The 19,097-nt window shown below is 42.5% G+C and overlaps 1 protein-coding gene across 2 annotated transcripts in view; it reads right to left on the reverse strand.

The window, feature by feature from the left end:
• The window catches only part of dpysl3 (dihydropyrimidinase like 3), a 64,749-nt gene extending 46,141 nt beyond the window's left edge, over positions 1-18,608 (reverse strand). Inside the window, exon 1 of one of the 2 annotated variants that reach the window (XM_079565963.1) lies at positions 18,207-18,608. In XM_079565963.1, coding sequence (XP_079422089.1) covers positions 18,207-18,593 — 387 coding nt within the window. In that variant the 5' untranslated portion in view covers positions 18,594-18,608. Of the gene's footprint in view, positions 1-6,826; positions 7,036-18,206 lie in introns of those variants that run through there. The other variant, XM_079565964.1, reaches the window with a different exon arrangement.
• Positions 18,609-19,097: the final 489 nt, after the last annotated feature.

The following is a 19,097-nucleotide window of genomic DNA, read 5'->3' on the forward strand; positions in this document are numbered from 1 at the left end:
ATAACAAGGGGAGCTCTGATAGCTGTGTGTGGGAGAGGAGGCCAGCTTTACAGCAGGGACCAGTGGAAGAGAAGAAGTCGTCCCAAATGTGCTCTGAGCTTGTTGCTGCGGGAACCCAAATATTTACCTCGACCCAAAACGGCACAGGGTTTTTTTTTTTTTCTTTGACTTTCTGGAAAATGAACAATGATACGCATCTGTCCACATTAATTACCCAGCCAACTACAGCAGGAGAAACATCCCACTCTGAGGAGTCTGTGACATGAGGCCAAACAATGAGGCTGTTGATCTTTCCAAGGTCACACTGAGGAACACAGATATCCGTAGTAATTCAATTCCAACACTAACCTTTATAGCACCATGTAACAATAATATCAAAGTATTACTATCAGAATATATAACACTCAATCATTTCTCATGCCTTTGCAAAATTCAGGGAAGTGTACTTGATTTTGCTATTGTAATGTCCTATGTCTTGTTACACTTCTTCGTGAATGGGCTTTTATGCTGGAAAGCCACGTTTTTTGAAAAGTGCTCTACAAATAAAGTTCATATTGGCATTATTGTACTTAATAATAATGCCCTACATTGTGCTTCAATGGCCTTTCTGACCATCACCAATCACTCACTCATGACATGTCTTGCTTGTTGCAAGCAATGACAACATGCTGGGTTTAAAGGGGATATATTTGGATATATCAGGCATAATTTGGGCTTAAAAACATCTTTATGTGTATTGCGTTTTGTGGAGTTTACTTGGAGCTTCCTCTGCAGGCAGCAGTGGGAATGACTTGGTAAAATCAGAGCCAATTTAGTCATGGGTGATGGACTTTTGCTTTTTCCTATGATGCAATATCATCCAGGAAGTAGAGATCAGAGCGCTTCAGCAGTGTAAGAAGAAACGACTAAAGTGAAGAAGATTATTGAAAACTGCATGAATAAATACTACTCCAGGTTTTTGAAAAGAGAAAAGGTTGATTTTGCATGATATATCCCCTTTAAAGGGGGGATATTATGCAAAATTGACTTTTTCAAGCTTTACATCATGTTATTATGTCATTCCCTCACTAAAAACATGCCTGAAGTGTTGCCTTGGCACATTCACGTATTTTTGAGTAATCTGTAAAAACTCTGATGGCGGCCATTTTAGGGATAGGTTTGTCCTAGGAACGCCCCCACCTCCTGGAGACGCCTCCGAGCTTTCGTCACCAGCCGAGTAACCAACCACTGCTCCTCAGCAGAACCCCCTCCCCACTGATGCCACAGACAGCGTGTGGAGGGGGCGTGTCAGAGGTTCTTAAAGAGACAGAGGCCTATTTCAAGACATTCACTACAGCCATTTTGAAAGAGCAATTTTATACAAGGCAGTTATTCTAATTTACTGCATTTACAGACCAACAGAAGGTTTCGTCATCATTGTAGTGTGATATAGACTGGTGCTATGTGATTGAAAAAAGCATAATACCCCCTCTTTAAAGGAACAGGCCACCGTTTTTCCATACTGAGATATGTTATTTCCTGAGCTTAGATGAGTTTATACGTATCTGTCTGGTCTTTGTGCGTGCCCTCAGTCACGCAAAACGACCAAAGATATTTTTAGCATTTTGGCCTCTCCCAATGTATTCCTATAGCTCCAAATGAAGTGAAGTTAGATGCGACCAAGCAGGTCCTCAGGCATCAGCTCGTCTAAGCTCAGGTTAGAACATATCAGAGTATGGAAAAACGGTGGCCTGTTCCTTTAAGGCATCCTCCTTTGCTCACATTCGGAAATGTGTCTTTTGCATCTTCCCATTCCTCAATGCCACTGGGTCTAGCTGTGAGGAGAAGTGGAGCCCATCACCAAATCTTGAGCTGGAGTTATGGTCTGGAGTGCCGAGCTGGAGGATTAGTGTGCATCGTTTGGGTTGCCGGGGGAAACAGGAGGACGCACACCCAGACACGCTGCAACCTCCACACAGATAGGCCCACTTGGTCATGGGAATCGAACTGCAGACCCGCTTGCTGAGACAAGGCTAACCCCTCCCCGTGCACTTGGACAAGGTTTTGGCCCAGCTGCTCTCTAGTTGGTTGGCAAACACATAACCAACTGCACAACTGGCGCTTTCTAGGACATAAACCACCGGGACTTGACCTTGGATAGAGATTTACCCAGACTACAGTCAACAGTATTTCGGTTGCCATGGAGCGCCTGGGTGGCTACGGGGCGCTATTGGTTTGTTTTGTTCGACTTGGCTGGCGATGACACGACTCAAGAGCAGCAAAGGAGACGGAGAGAGAGAGACGGGGGGGGCGACGGGCTGCACGCACCCCTGAATTTGTGCCCGCAGATGCTCTTCTCCAGCTGGAAAGGATTAGCGGGTGACATAGCTTGTAACAACACTATATGACTACTATGAGTGTTTCGGGCCTATGCCGGGGCGAGAGGGAAGAGCCACGCCTAGAATCTGACAGTCTGTCCCGCTCAGAGCGAGACAGGAGGAAACAGCTGGAGTGCGGGACGCTGCCAGGGAAATGTAGAGAGCGAGCAGAGACGAACAGGGAGGGGGTTATGGACACAGGTAATGATGAGTTTATAATGTGTTTTCATGAGTAATACAGAGGGTTGCTATGTAAACAGAGGGTTATAAATAAGACAGGGTGTAGAAATAAGAATAGGCGTTTGTGTAAGAGGAGTGACTGTTAAAAAAGAGGGTGTTTCGGTTTTGTTCGTTTGTTTGTCTCTAGGGTCAACCTCCCTAAAAGACAACTGCACATTCCAAAAAATGCATATCTAGATCAGTTTAATCACCTTGAACACATTGAGCATTATATTTTACATTTGAACTGTTTTGACTAGTTGAGATTTAGTTGGGCATTTGATCGAGATTATTTCACTTGTTCTGAGATGTTTCTGACTTGATTCCATATATTTAGTCATTATTTTACGTCGTTTTATCTGCCAATGGGGTAAGAAAATTGCACTTGTCCAATCGGTGGCTTTACTTTCATATTTCAAGGAAGATATCCCTAGAACCCTCCCGGAAGGGGTTTGAGCGCCCGAATGATCCTGGGAGCTCTGCTGTCGGGGTCATCGTGCCCCTGGTAGGGTCTCCCATGGCAAACAGGTCCTAGGTGACGGCTCAGACAAATAGCGGTTCAGAGGCCCCTTATGAGAGACCCACAGGCCCGGTTTGAATCGTGAGGCCGTCCTTCTGTGGACCCACTACTTGCAGGACGGATGGATGGATGGATGGATGGATGGATGGATGGATGGATGGATGGATGGATGGATGGATGGATGGATGGATGGATGGATGGATGGATATCCTTAGAAGCAGTCTGACTGGTCATCAAACAAGCAAAGTGTTCTTGGTCAGATCAGACCAGATCAAAAAAGTCCAAATGAGTAAAATACAGGATTAATATTCTCAATTCAAGTAAGATAAACCTATAATATGGGGTTCTTGTAGTGCAGCAAGTTAGCCATAACTTATCTGTATTTATAGGAAATCATCTAAAAGGAATTCAACTTGTAATTGGACAACTTGTATGTAGCTTAAAATGGTTGTCTACAGTTTGTTCTCAACGTCACTATTCACAAACAACACAAGTTCTTCTTTTAATCATGTGTAAATGGACATTTTAGGGCTATTTTGATGCTTAGCCAGAAGCAAACAAGCAATCAACTTGACCTCAGCATCCTCTGTCAGCGTTTTTTTCTGTATTACTTTACTTCTTTCTACGAATAGGATGACAGGCTACGGAGAGTGAGGTATTGGCACATTTTCACCTATTGCATTTCAGCTGTAATTGCCTGCGACATTGCGGAGGTTGGCTGAAGTGAAGTGCACATTTTCATAAATAATAGTCCCGTGTTGCTATGTGAAGATGCCTGACGTCAGGAAAACAAGCAAGACACATTTTACACTGCCATTTTTACTGGCAGTTTAGATGTTATATCAAATTATCAGGAGGTTTTGGTCTCACTTCACAATGTCAGGTCAACGAAGCATTTTTGAACGGGTGAGGGATTAATTCACTAGATTTTATCCATCCCTCATTAAAAAAAAACACTTTATTTATTTTTTTGAATAGGCTCTTGTTTAATTTGGTCATTTCTTCTTCAAGTACTGAAGCGCTAACGTTTCCTGGATTTTGTTGCGTAATCGTTATTTCCTGGATTTTGTTGCGTAATCATTATTTCCTGGATTTTGTTATGTAATCGATAGAGAACAGAAGTGTCCATTGCAAGTCCATAAATTTACACCAGGAAAAAGTGGGTATCTGTATCTGATTGCAAGTCGATGTAAAGAACATTAAAAGTAGCCTTATCAGACAGACAGTGTTTCTAAATTCTTTCCCTTATATGTGGTGCGCCGGTGTAAGGGAACGCTCTGTAAGCTGGGCGATCTGTTTAATTTGCGGCAGCGTCTGTGTGTTGGTTCAGTGGCTCACGCGCGGATAAAACGTCCCCACATCTGAACATTAAACTGGACCGGGATCAGGAGATTGTGTTTCCTGAAGTCTCCGCAGTGTGTACACAGATCACTCATGTAACCAGTGCACCCAGTCTGTGATTCAGAGCGGGATTAGATTAACAGACACCGAGATTTGATCGGAAATCTTCTTGATCCTGGACGACTTCCACACGTTTCCACTTAGCGGGGTCCTGGGAGAATTTGGGTTTGTTTTACAACCTTTTTACGCCGAGCTATAAGAGACAACTCGCTACACCTACAGTTTGTGTGGAGTTGCATGTTCTCCCCTTGGGCAAAAAAGATGAATGAGAGTGTGCTTGCGAGTGCGGGAGAATAGATATCCCTGCAGTGTTCCTCAGAAGGCTAACGTGATGTTACAATGACATCATAGTCCCAGCTGAAGCCCACTAACACATTATCGATATTTGGGCTAAATATAGGTAAACAACACACCTTTTATTTACTTTATTTTAACTTCAAAATGTGTCTGTAAGATTGCAAACAAAGATTGCAAACTCAAGCTCCCTCCCCTTTCCCTCCTGATTGGACCTGACAGGCCGGTTCACAGGAAAGCTCGTCTCATTGGTCGACGTGATGGCACCAGGGAGTCTGATTAAGAGTCTGAGATCAGTAAAGATCGGGACTTTAGAAAATATCGTACTTAGGTTACAATGAATTATAGATACACATGGCATCTTTGGAATCGCCCATATATGGTCATGTTTGAAGCTGTTGGGGGAAAACAAAGAGGGGAAACAAATGCTGAATCATGAATATATTTTTTTTTACCCAATAAAGATACAAAGACATGGAGAGGTGCAAAATTAATACACATGCTGTGGAAAAACATCCATATGGCACAGATTTAGACTTATGTCATACATATGTCAGACATATGTTTACATTCTGTTTCCCAAAACACACTTCCTTCCCCCTCGGCGAGGCCACGCCTTCCCTTGTATGACGCAATGCCGTCTGTATCTTTAGGCACAGGTGGTCAATTATGCACTTTAAGGACAGTCCCACTGAAATGTCACAATCACGTTTTGAGTTCAGAATTTTGGCTCCAAAAGGGACCCTATTGCACATGTTTTTAGTGTTACAAGAAACCTTCAACCCAGGGGGCCAATAACACCCAGAAAGCTCCAGGAATCCAACCCGTCTTCCCAATGTACGCCAGCTGCAATCTTCCCCAAATCCTCAACCTACTTCTGCACTGCACTAATAATTCCCTGTCTAGATTGCACAGTGCAGCCTCCTTCCACCGTCCGCCCCCTCTGGCTGGTGTCATGTTGTCAGCCGGGGAGACGAGACAAAGGCTGGGTCCCCCCCCCCACCCCCCTCCGCCCCCCTTCCAGTGAACCATGCACCTCTCACGACCTCTGCAACCGAACACGCCCAGCAGCCGTCATCAGCAAAATCAAGCTGGATGAAGTAACACTGTTTTCCCTGGGCCTTTGGGCAGCGTGATGCAAGACAGGCAGACAGTGACCCATTGCAAGGCCGGTGTATAATACTGCCATGCAGTCAATATCAAATGGGCGTGTGCAGCAGCTACTCCCCCTCCTCTCTGTCCTCTCTCTCCCTTCTAGTCAATGCACCAGCAGCCTGCAACGTGAACACAAGGTCCCTGTGTACAGCAGTCAGGAAATGAAATAAGATTTACTTACATTTGTATTGAATGAGAGACCTACACGCAAAGTCAATTATAAAGGAAGAATCAAGAATGTATGAGGAAAAAAAAAAAAAATAGATAATGAGCAACACATGAACCAATTAACTTGCCAAATATAGCATAGGTACTACAATAGGCCCCTACGCATTGTCAGGTATAGCACATTTCATTATAAGAATGAGTCAGTCTAAAGGGGGATCTTAGAGCTATGGACATGCTCAACGGAGATCTAACAAAACAGCTCAAAATGTCAGATTCTGTCAAAGAAATGACTACCAAACCACACCTTACTGACAATCCAAACGCTTATTCCGCTACAGTACAGCCTGCACGTGTCCAGGTCCCACCTACAGCCGCCAATGCACCCCTGTCAACTCTGCAGAAACCTGGCTCCAGGACGTGGATGGTTAATACAGGGGCGAGCCGGTTTTTTTCAGCGCAATAACAAAGAAAGATGCAGGACACCTTGAAGAAAACGCCTCGTTTCTCTGCACTGGCTGTCACGATGGAAGCCAGGCAGGTCTGTTTTTCCCCCCTCCCGGTGTCATTGTCTATATCCCTGACGATGGATTAGCACAATGTAACGAAACGCTACATCCTCGTCGGCGTTCGTGCAACCTCACGGTGTGATTTATTTATTTTTTTACGCATCAAACTTTCCAAAGCGACGCGTGAATGAGTCGCGTGTACTCACCGTGATCTTTGGGATGTTCTTTTTTCCTTGATAAGACATGTTTTTGTTTTTTTTTAGTCCGGTGCCGGAGTCAGAGGAGAGATTTTTCGGCGATTTTTTTCCGTTTGTTTCTTCCCCTGTTGGTTTGGATGGTGGTGATGCTGCTGCAGAAGGATGGAAGCTTCGCCCGTGTGTGCGATGCAAAGTGTGGGAACAGGCGAAGGCAGAGCGCACCGGCCCCTCCCTCAAAGCGGCCCATAAAAGAGAACAGTGATGGGAAGTGTCCGCTAGAGGGCGCAGCTGAGCCTGTCAGCGTTTACATACGAGTACGGCTGTATTTGAATGAAACGCACCCGGATATGTCTTCTAATCTATCACCAAATATCGGCCAATAAGATGTGAGAAATTATTTTCAAATAATTGAAATTGTGGGATTTTGAATTTTGTGCAGACATGGCGAACTGAACTGATCATGTTTCCTCTCGTTTGGCATTACCCAAATCTAAAAGCTTCTTGAAAAGAAAAAGTGTCAAAACTGCGATAAAAACAAGAGAAAAATTATACAAAAATGTGACGCAAACGCAACAAAATAACGCAAACAATAAAGTGACAAAAGAGCAACAAAAGACCAGGAACAAAGTGAAAAAAGTGACAAAAATATAAGGAAAACGCAAAAAAAAAAAGGCAGAAAAGGTCACGGCAACATTCATTGTAAATAGTATAAATAAACATTTTTATTATTAATAAATGTGAAAAATTGAATCTCCTGCACACTGTAAATCTTGCAAAAAAAAAAGTGAGATTTATTTGCAACATTTCGGCAACAAGGCGTTCTGCAGGCAAATCTGTTGTTAAATGCAGATTTGAACTATTATGATGCCTGAAATTTATGACACATTTTACATTTTACAATGTCAGGCCCTGGGGCAAAGTCTGTCCCTCTAGCAAAGAGCTTTTGCCCCCCCAAGATGATATTTAGAAATGTTCGTCAAATACCTGTTACAAAAATGCTTCAACCAAATCTCGATTATTAAAGAACAACTAACCCCAAAATCAACTTTTTTTTCTAGCTAAGTTGTATAAATGGGTATCTTATAGTGTTGTCTACGTGTATCTGTCACTATTTTAACAATTTAGTGCAAATTTGTTGAAATCCTGTCTTTGTGTCCCAAACCGTCTGTGTGGCGCCATCTGCAGCGAACTGTCGGTACTGCATTTGATTTTTTGAATTCGGCACCCAATTAGCGGAGGGGAGAGAGATGATGTCAGGAGGCGAGAGATGATGTCACGGGCCCTGCCGCTCTGGGGTATAAAAAGGCTCAGTCTCGCTCACGCCCCCGTAGCGAGTTGGTGTTGGAATAACGAGAGAATATTTTCATCGATTGTCAGGTTTGCGATTAGTTGTCATAGCATTTAGGTAGATTTTATTAGGATAGCTTGTTTATTATAGATAATTGTATAGTTTTAGTAGTGTTAGTTGTTGAATATTGTAGTTGTAGTCACTAGTTGCTTTTATTGTTAGATTAGTTCGCTCAATTTAGCTTAGGGCGTTTGTTAGTATTGTTTTTAGTGGTCTATCGTGTATAATTTAATTGTTAGTTGTTAATTGTACTGTGTTAGGATGGGGAGGAAGTGTAGCGTAGTGGGGCTGGAGTTTGCAAAGACCATTTTACGTGCTGATTCCTTCGCCAACTTCACCGAGGTTGAACTGGGCTATGCTAGTCTTCTCCGTTTGAAGAGCGAGGCCGTCCCCGTCGACACTGCTGCCCCGCCAACAATGTGAGGTGAGTGAGAAAAATAATGATTTACCCATTTTGGGTTTGGTAGTAATTGCATTGATTGTAGCTGCTGTAAAAAGAGGCACTTGGTTCACTCTGTCCCGGTCATTTCTGTCAGTAGAAGCTACTTTGCTCACAGATTGAGTCATGTACAGTATATAGAATGTTTATGTGCACGTCAGAATAGATCGTTATTGTAGTGTCTCAAACAAATTCGCCGTTTTGGCCTCTGATAATACCAATCACATGAGTCGTGTAGATCTGTTGAAAAAATATGGCGTGTAAATAGACTCTGCAGCGTCAGCTCCAGGCGACGTGTCCCGCACTCGCTCACTGTGGCTGAGGAACAGCAGCCACCGGTTATAAGCGCGTCTACTCGCTGCCCGGGGCAGCCTGCTAATGCATCAGTCTGCAAAGTTACGCCAACACTGTGCGCAAATGTGCACGAGTCTGAGCACCAAACTAATCTAAGTTTTACATGACTGTAGCTTTTGACAGTAGCTACAAGCTAGCCTGTAAAGCTAACGTATAGCTAGCCTGTAAAGCTAACGTATAGCTAGCCTGTAAAGCTAACGTATAGCTAGAACGTACTGTGTGTCGGAGGCTAAACTGACCGTGTGGTCAGTGAGGAGAGGGCTGACCACTCCAGGTGGACCGTGCGGTCAGTGAGGAGAGGGCTGACCGCTCCAGGTGGACCGTGTGGTCAGTGAGGAGAGGGCTGACCACTCCAGGTGGACCGTGTGGTCAGTGAGGAGAGGGCTGACCACTCCAGGTGGACCATGTGGTCATTGGGCTCTCACAGATGTGAGCTGTTCTTACGTGCTTTAAGAATCCGTATAGTTGTTATTGCCATTGTTGTTGAACAGGTTCACAAAGTAGGATAAATTCTGATAATTATGTTCATGTTGACAAGTTTTCTGAAGTGAACCAAAGTTTACACCTATTTGGACGCAGCTTTTCAAAATGCCAAACCATTTGGAAGTTTTTAGTAGCCGACTGTAGCCAGAATTAACCTGATACAAATATTTGGTTGATCTGCTATAGGGGGCATATTCTAAAGTATATCGTAGGTTGTATTCCTATAAATCATCAATACAAACAATGTGTTTGCATGTCACTTGTGTGTGCACTTTATAAATATTATTTATTGTTATGTTTTCAGCCAAAAGTGAGCAGAGAGAAATGTCCAAACTGATCCAGTCCTTATAAGGCATGCAGGTGTCCAGGCCAATGTGAAGCTGAGCAGGCGACGCAAAGGTGAAATCTATTTATCCTTTATACAGTACTGTCATTTTATGTATAAAACAGTCTACACTTTTGTTTTTTTATATACTGTAGTTAGACACAAGTTGTGTAATTACTGCCATTTTAAACGTGTTTTTTTTGTTTGTGTTTTGTACAGCTACTCAAGCCCGGACCGCTTACACAAGCGTCGGTTGTGGGACAGGGGACCTGATGGAAATCCCTCTTCCTGACAGTCCCAGAGAAGCCTCTACATCTTTAAAAAGGAGAAGGTGTGAGGTGTCAGCGTCTGACCCCAGCTTCCACATCGATGACAGTGCCAGCACTGTGAACTGTTCAAGGTACAAAGAAAATCTAGAGTTTTAATTGAAAAAATATATACAGCGTCCTGGTTTTTTGAGGGATGAAATATCCTTTATTTTATATAGCATTCCTGCTGAAGTCCCTCCACACAAGGACAAAGAACATATTGTTCTTGAGGACCAACTGCTGGAGCTGTTTAGGCGATGTCCTGTCTGGGTCACTCAACAGTGTCCTCGCTGTGAGTTCTCCAGTCAGTGGTCCAGTCAGCCCATGGTGAACAACATCCCAGCTGGAAACCTACAGCTCTGTGCTGTTCACCGGCTCATCCTTTAGCCAGATTTCAAAGGTACTGCAAAAACATTTTATTTTTCCATATATTATCCGATGATAACAGATGTTTTAATTTTATAGTTCTTGGGGCCTTCAATATTCAGGGACTGTCAGAGCAGTGCTTCTACAGGCATCAGGCAAAGCTCCTCATCCCTACGGTCAACTGGCAGTGGAAGTTGGAGCAGGATGACCTCATCAGAGAGGCTCTTGAAAGCGGCTCTGTTACACTGGGTGGGGACATGCGGGCAGATTCACCTGGTAAATACATTTCATAAACATTTATCTGAAGTATTAATAAAAGTCAGCTAATGTATAACTTGCATTCATGTAGGACATTCAGCCAAGTATGGCAGCTACACCATGATGAATCTAACGAGTAACAAAGTCATTGACATCCAGCTAGTCCAGGTAAAACATTACAATACAAACATAAATATGTAACTTGGGATAACTGTGCATTATGATAGAACTCATATTCTTATTTTTTTGTCTTATTAGAGCAATGAGGTTGGAAACAGTGTGCGCATGGAGAAGGAGGGGTTTGTGTTTTGTGTCCCAGAGATTGGAAAAAAATGATGCGCTGGGCCAGAAAAGGTGAACGGAGGAAATGACGAGGTGGAAGAAAAGCATTGTGAACTATCTATATGAATCATCTCTACTGGTCACCATCAAAGGCTCAGATTCAGAATGTCCACGGAAAATCCCCTGTTCCCTCGCTGTCTTCACAGGCCTTTGGTTGGGGATGATGCAAGAGTGTGGCCAAAATCAAGTATGTGTAATTACAACTACTCCCAATATCTAATCTATATTGATGTATTTACACTTCACATATCAATTTATTATTCTTTGTAATTCTTTATAATTCTTTGTAGGCACAGCAGCATGCGAGAGACTCTTACTCTTTTGTTAACACCACTTATTTTGAAAGATTAAGCTAAAATAAGCCCACAATACCACACTTCAAATATTGAGGAATCCATAGTCTGATTCTCTCACAATAGTCTGGGCCTCTTATCCAAAGGAATGCTGGCCAGGTAATGATTCCTAAAGGTTCAACAAATATTCACTAGTTATTTTATCACTTTGAAATGTTTAGAAAATAGATACTGCATATTAATGTTTATTTGTGAAATTTTAGGATGCAGGTTGGTGCCTTGAATTATGATTAAAAAAGGCAAATCGTTTTGCTGCTGTATGTCATAGTGTATCCAAAATTCAAGCGTGGAGACTACACAGTGAGAGCCATGAAGACCAGAGCTACCTCAGGTATGTCACATTAAAAACAACACAACCAATGCTTTTACAAGGACAAATGTTTTGTGCTTTGTTTACAGTCTACTTTGACCAACTAATGGCCCTGCTGTTTGAAAGTGTGGTCGAGGATCCTCTCCCATATCAGGAGCACACAAAGTACCTGTGCCTGAACCACTCTGTGCCCATTGGACAATGTAATAGATTAAAATCAATGTTTCATGCAAGATTTAATTGTGGGCAGTAAAAAAAAAATGAAGCCTGTATATGTTCTGTCAGATATGTCACAGGAAGGTATATGCAGCACCACTTTCTGTTTCTAGAAGCTGAAAACTTACTGCATGTATATTTATTACAGTTGGTATTGTATAACATAACCAGTCAACTTTGTCTGTTCAATTTGTTTATTGCACACATCTATGTAGACCAAGTGAGTGGCACATGCAGCTCAACCTCAAGTGAAATGTGAGCTGTAAGTTTGTAGTAAGTTTTACCAAAGAAATTGTGCTATAATTTGGAAATTGCACTGTTGTAAGAGCCAGAAGTGCAGAATCAAGTACTGGTACAAAACAAGATCTATAATTTTCATTAATATTTCAATATTCAACTAAAAAAGCATACATATAAATACTTCATTGTAGCCGTTACTCTACAGTGTCATCATTCAGTGGTAGTTTCGTGTATGTTACGTTGGTTAAACCTTTTAGTTCACTAAATTTAGTAATAGAAATTAGTTCAGGCTATTTACTTAGGGCTAACTGGCTCTTTGGGTTCACAATGTTACAGTCAAGCCTTTTAGAGAAACATAACCTGAATGATTCTGTCTCACATCTTCAATGGCAAACCAAAAACAATTTCAAAAAGACAGTGTTCCTGCTCTATAATACAGGCCTACATATATTTATTTGATATGTTTTGTGCACTTTGCTGTAAGAAAAATAATAAAAATCTTTGTAACACAAATAGCCACGTCTCTATATCACACACTCTGCTGAGGACACTGAGATACATCTCCCATGTTCACGTAGACCACAGCAAAAGTCTACATCTAAAATAGATCGGTAAATTCTGAAGCAGCCAGGACAGTTACGTCCCTTAGCTGCGATGCTAACGTCGATCGAGCTCAATGCTAAGCCGCTAGCTTTGTAAATGACAGAGGAATAAATGAGCCAGCGCCTCAGGTACAAGGCCGCTGTCTGCCACGATGCCCCCCCCCCCCCTGTGTAGAGAGAGCTGTAGACCTGTCCCAGTGGAACAAGTTGCTAAATAAGTTAGCTCGCTGGAACACCATGCTCCCATGGTCGGACTTTGTTTACGAGGAGCGCTGCAGGTGCAGCGTCAAGTCAGAAGTCAGAAGCCTCAAGCCCCTCCCACCCCTCACCCCTCCCGCGTGCCCCTTAGTCCTCCAGGCGACGCCCCCTTTCTGTTGAGATTTTCAAATCTGAGGCTCTGAGATTGAGGCTCTGGAAGGAGGGGTTAGTAGCTCTTTAAGTAAAAAGCTGGGATTTCGAGGGAAATGTGCTTTACTTTGGGCCACAGTGGTTCAGCCCATGGTCTTTTGCCGAGGAACAAAATTGGTCCACCACAATACAAACTTCCCTAACTTGCTTTAGGGGGTCAACCCATCATTCCAGCAACTCTCCGTTGCGACATCCCGCCAATCCGATACTTTTTGATACCTCTATAACCTTTTTTTTTTTAATAGCAATAAACAGTGCCACCAGTATTTGCCATTGTGCACAATAAGTTGTTTGCTTGTATAGTGGGATATGTATTGTGAGCACACAGCACAGTCTCAGAACAGCAGCTGGCCCCCAACACACACCCGGACTGTCCCGCCCCATGCCCACACACGCGGCCCTTTTGTCTAGACTATTTCTGAGTGCCGCCCCCCCTGTGCCTCCATTTCCTCCGCTCACTAATGCACCGTAATGATGACCTGGGTGTGTCTCTCACTGGCAAAGCTTATCCAATAACAACAATAACTGCGCGATGTGACAAAAATGTATTTATTATCTCAGAATTATGATCTGTCTTTTGTATTTCACAAACAATGTACTGTATAGCTCGCATGGCTCACAAACAGACAAGATCTCAGCTCAAACACAAAAGTGAATGCTTGGCCTTCATAGCCACAGACAGAGACGATCAGACAGATCAGGGACGCAGAAAGTGTCCGGTCAAAACCGAACCCACTGAACTACAATTGGATGAGTGGTTACGGATTAGTGTGCACTCGTTCTAACTGTGGTAATAAATATTAGTCTGGAAAGAGCAGCCATGCCACCTATAAAAGCCTCTACAACTAATTTGAAATTGAAATTTGAATTGGAAATGTGAAAATGACCATAAAAATAGTCATGAATCAAATGATGCAAAATTGAAGAATTGCTTGTCTTTTAACCTCCTAACCCTCACCTGAACAGAGCACTTTTTCTCCAGTTTGGCATTACCCACTCTTGAAAAAAGCGTCAATGTAGCGACAAAAACGCCTCAAAAGAGAACCAAGAAAATCAACTAAAGGCAAAAAAAAGACTGACAAATACAAGGATGAAAACGCACTAAAAGAGTGACAAATACAAGGAGCTAAAATCGCAATGATATGACCTCACTTACTCTGTGGTGTATCATGTTGGTCATAAAACCTTTAGAATCTCTTTATAAGCAGCACTTCAGGATTCTAGATAGGAAATATTTCCCAAATATAAAATGTACAATTTTGAATATATTGTTATGGCAGTCAATATAAAGTTGCTATTCAAGATTATTAATAATGTGGCACCTCCACCACTAAGAAAGGTTTGTCCAACTAACCTCTGATCAGAGTCAGATGTTCACCCTCAGACAGAGCCGGTATGAGCTCAGAGGAGTGGAGATGTTTGTAAAGAAAACATTTCAAACAAACACCATGAGATTTTGTGTTTCCATTAAAGGGGTCGATCTCTGGAATAACTGTACAGAGGATCTCAAATTATGTCCCTCTATCTTCCACCTAAAGAGATTGTATAAAAGTATTATACTTGAAAAATACCTTAATTCTGTTTACTAGTTTGTTTAAGACTGTCAACTTACTCCTTTTGAATGTCTGATGTTATGTTGGAAAGTTAAAAAAAACACGTGCTGTATGTTTAAAGAAAACAAGGTTGGCAAAAAAAAGCATTAGCTTCAGCCTATACCTTTTTCAATCATTTTGTATGTTATGTTATAGTATACTTAACTGAATGTAAATCTTTTGTTATAATTTTGACCGAATAAACTGAAACTGAAACTGAGAACAACAAGGTCAAGGGTCAATGGCCAATGTACCAAAACGAAAAACAGCATTAGGACAATCGGCATTTTCTTTTAAAACTATCTCAGAGTGGAAACTATGCAAAGACTGATGATTTTGCCTGGGTGTGAAACAACATTTTCTGGGAACTCAGACGTAACAGCATTAAAGAAAAAAACCTAAACTTTACATCTGAGAAAGGTAGGGGTGGGTATAAACTACAGAGGGAACACAGCATATTTGGGTCACAGCTTCCTCTGGGCCATGATGTCACACCAGAATCACTGAAGTACTTTTCTGTCTTCAGAAAAGTTGGAGCCGCTGCATTTGGCCTGGATGAGCACACTATTCCCAGACTGAGTGGTCACATTCAGCTGCTCGTATGACGCAGCCTAAATCACCTTCTCCTTTCTGCTGAGTCAGTGAAGTCTCTGAAGGTGCAGTTCAACATCAGAACACATGGGGTAAAAGTGGCATTGTCACAATCACAGTCATCATGTTCTTAATGTAAAGCTTGATAACAGAATTAAAACTATTCTTAAAGTACAATTTCTCCTACGGCACCCAATAAAAGTGCTGATAAAACAATTGTGAAAGTATAAATCAAAGGCACTCCAATCAAAATGACAAAGACTGCAGTTATATTCAGGCTATTTGTTGTCCAATACAAATATGTTCAGAGATGTGAGGGTTTCTTATATTAATTTAGCAACACAACTTTTCATCTTCTTTCAAATGTTAATGATCCATCTTGATTTTACACCATAAATCACAAATATAATCAAAATGTCCCCAAACAAATGCTCTGGCCAATTGTAGACAACCCCCGACTTTAAACCTGGAGACAACTTTATCTTTGGGGGAATAATCAGTGCAAGTAACAGACATATATAAGATACAAGATTGTTTTAATTATTATTTTCGCCGACCATGTCAATTATCTCTCAAAGTTTATTGGAACTTACTGTATCTCTACCAAGGATATGTTGCTACAAAGTGAAATTGAAAACGTGAGTGAATGCACATTTTAAACCTTCAACAATCAATGAATAACAACGAATGGGTGAGGAAAGCCCTTCTCTTTGGTCCTCATGGTGGGGCGACTCCAAAAGACACTTGGTAAACAGAGTTCCTATGTAGCTTTGGACTTCGTTTGCACTGCCTGAAAGCCTGGCTCCAAAGAGTTTTTCTTTTTCTACAAATCGCTCATGTGACAACACTGGGCTAGGTGTCATATTTTAAACTCTATAAATCTGTGATTGACAGGCTCTGCAGCTCTGTGGAGGCTCGTAGCCGGTCCTCCCACTTCTTCCTGTTTTGCCCTTCTGAGGATCAGGCTTCGTAGGATGAGATGGTGCAGCCATGTTTATTTTACAGAGCACATCATGACTATGAATGGGGCTGAATGTAACATCACTTCTATCTTCTATCTATGATAACAACGCAGACTTGCCACTCAATTAGATGCTGCATGATAGAATGCTAACTGCCATGGTGCTATGTTATGACATCATCAAGCTCTGCACTTGTGAAAGTTCACGATTTACATTATAATATATCTTTGTCAGACTAATTTCCAGCGGGCTTAAGGGCGTAACTTTGTATTGACAGTTGATGGGGACACCGAGTGGAAAACACATCGAATAGAACAGGAGCGATGAACGTGGTGGCAGAAATGTGCCTTTGGCTTGCTCAATTTGACTTTCACAGTGCATTTGCAAAGCCAATATTAAAATATGCATTAATGGGTCCATTCAAGTCAGTTCATTACAGACACAACAGCAGAGTCACCTCATCAGGGCGGCACGGTAGCACAGCGGTTAGTGCTTGTGCTTCACAGCTAGAAGGTCCGGGTTCGATTCCCACCAAGGACGGGGTCTTTCTGTGTGGAGTTTGCATGTTCTCCCTGTGTCTGCGTAGGTTTCCTCCGGGTACTCCGGTTTCCCCTACCACTAAAAACATGCACAATAGGCCAGGATGTTTGAGAGTGCGCATTGGGGACGACGGATGAAAATTAGCCTAAGGCTACAATCTGGTGTGGCTTGTTCATTAACTTGCACTGTCCCGACCAAATAAACCATAAATAAATCAATAGAGAAGAAATGGAACAGACCGACACAAAAGAGTTCCTGTGCACACTTTTCTTGTCGCAGGGAAGTCTCTATATCTGCCCTGATGGATGGAGCTCATGTGGGAGCAGTCAATCTATTCAGGGGTTAGCTCACCTGGATAGTTGCCTGAATTGAACTTATGACCCAGGGTTCACGTCTTTCCACCAGATGAAGCTACTCACACCGATAAATGCAGGAGAACTTATCAAACTCATGAAATATGCAATATCTTAATATCCAGATTCACGCTATCCACGCTCAGAGAACAGCCTGACCCTGGTCCCAGCGAATGACAGGTGGAGAAGCTGCTGGTCACTAAAGTCACCAAAAATATTCATTCATATGTTGTTTGGTAATTCTTTATGTTAGCCACAGTGATGAAGCTAAGTCAGTCCGAGCCCCCTTCAGGGACTGCAAGAGGGCGCCAACAGAAATTGCTTTATGTCTATATACTGTATATGAGTAAGTATAAGTAAGTAAGTGACGAAACATATACATATGCATTTGAAAAAAATACTGCTGTAAATTAAATTGTGGTCTACAGTTATCACTTGTAACTTTTATATTTAGATTTATAGGTGTTAAAAGTTTTTTTTTTTAAGGAGTGAAATAATAAAAGTGTTCTTGTGCATAGTGACAAATATAGCATTCTATTCTATCCTATTCTATTCCGTGATTACTGGGGGCCCCTTGGCATGCTGGGATCCATAAAGGGCTGAGCTTTGGGGTAAGGCTGCCCATTACAAATTCACTGATATAGAGTGTGATGATCTTTTTAAGTTGCTTCCCAAAACAGTGGTTCAGGGTTGTATTTTAACTGATGCCATAAACCAGTGGTCCCAACCTTTGTTGTCATGTGGACCCCCTGGAGCCATCTCAATGTTGTTGCAGTTTATTTAGAAATGCATCACTTAAAAGTACTATTTGTTTGTATAAAGACAATGTTGTGTGTTCAACCTAAAATTACCTCAAATCCTAGTACAAAGTCCTTCAGTAGTTGAGAAACACTGCATAACATGCCCAACATATTGTTTGGAAACGCTTTAGGAGCTGATCCAAAGCACTTGTCACTTAAAGCACATTTGGGAACAAAGAATAAAAGTTAAAAGCCTTACTGTCTGCTCCAGATACTGCAGCGTCTCTTTATCTCGCCTGCTCCTGGTCTCCATGCTCCGCTCCAGAGCCGCTTCCAGACTTCTCTCCGCGCGTTTCTCCACAGCAACTCTCTCCGCTCGCCTCTCCACACCGGGGGAACTCCAGCAGCTGTCGCTGGCCGGGCTCCTCGCCCCGCGCCCGGTCTCCCTCCTCGCTGACCTCGGGGTGCTTTGGCCAACACTCAGCGCGTCAAAGTCGATGCTCTTCCCGTCAAACGCATCCCGGACGCTGGAGAACAGGCCCCCGTACTTCTGGCGGGGGACCTGGTCGGCGGTGCCCGGTCTGGCGAGGTACACGGGCAGGTCGTGTTCGTCTGCGATGTCCCGGTTTTCCCTGCGCTCTGCCATGTCGCGCGATCCCTCCCTGGATGCTGATGCCGCTGCTGCTGCTGCCAAAGCGACTGGAGACGGTCAAGTGCAGAGCTGGAGACTGCGCGCATGTACGAGCGAGTGCGCACAAACTACAGCGTAAGCTGCACTGCTCTCTGTTTACCATTCAAAAATAACACTGTGAGGCATCATTCTACCCCTACACCATAATCTATGTAGAATATATAAACATTTGTATTATCAGAAGGGATTTTGGATCATTTGTAGGAACAAAACCCAATCAGTTCTCAGGTTAATCAGGCAAGAAAGTGAGAAAGCCTTTGGAAAACCCTTCAAATACTCACAAGCCAAGAATGTGAGGAAATGCCTTTTAAAACAGCATTTAAAAGTTCGACTATACCGATTTAAACAGCTGATTAGGCAAATGATTTGCATCCAGGTGAAAGTTTATATGTTGTAGGCAAACTAAACCAAAACCTGAAAACTAAAAAAAATAAAGTAAAGAGTTTTGGCTGTAGTGCC

This window comes from Gobius niger, assembly GCF_951799975.1.
Source record: "Gobius niger genome assembly, chromosome: 11".
Taxonomy (NCBI): Eukaryota; Metazoa; Chordata; class Actinopteri; order Gobiiformes; family Gobiidae; genus Gobius; species Gobius niger.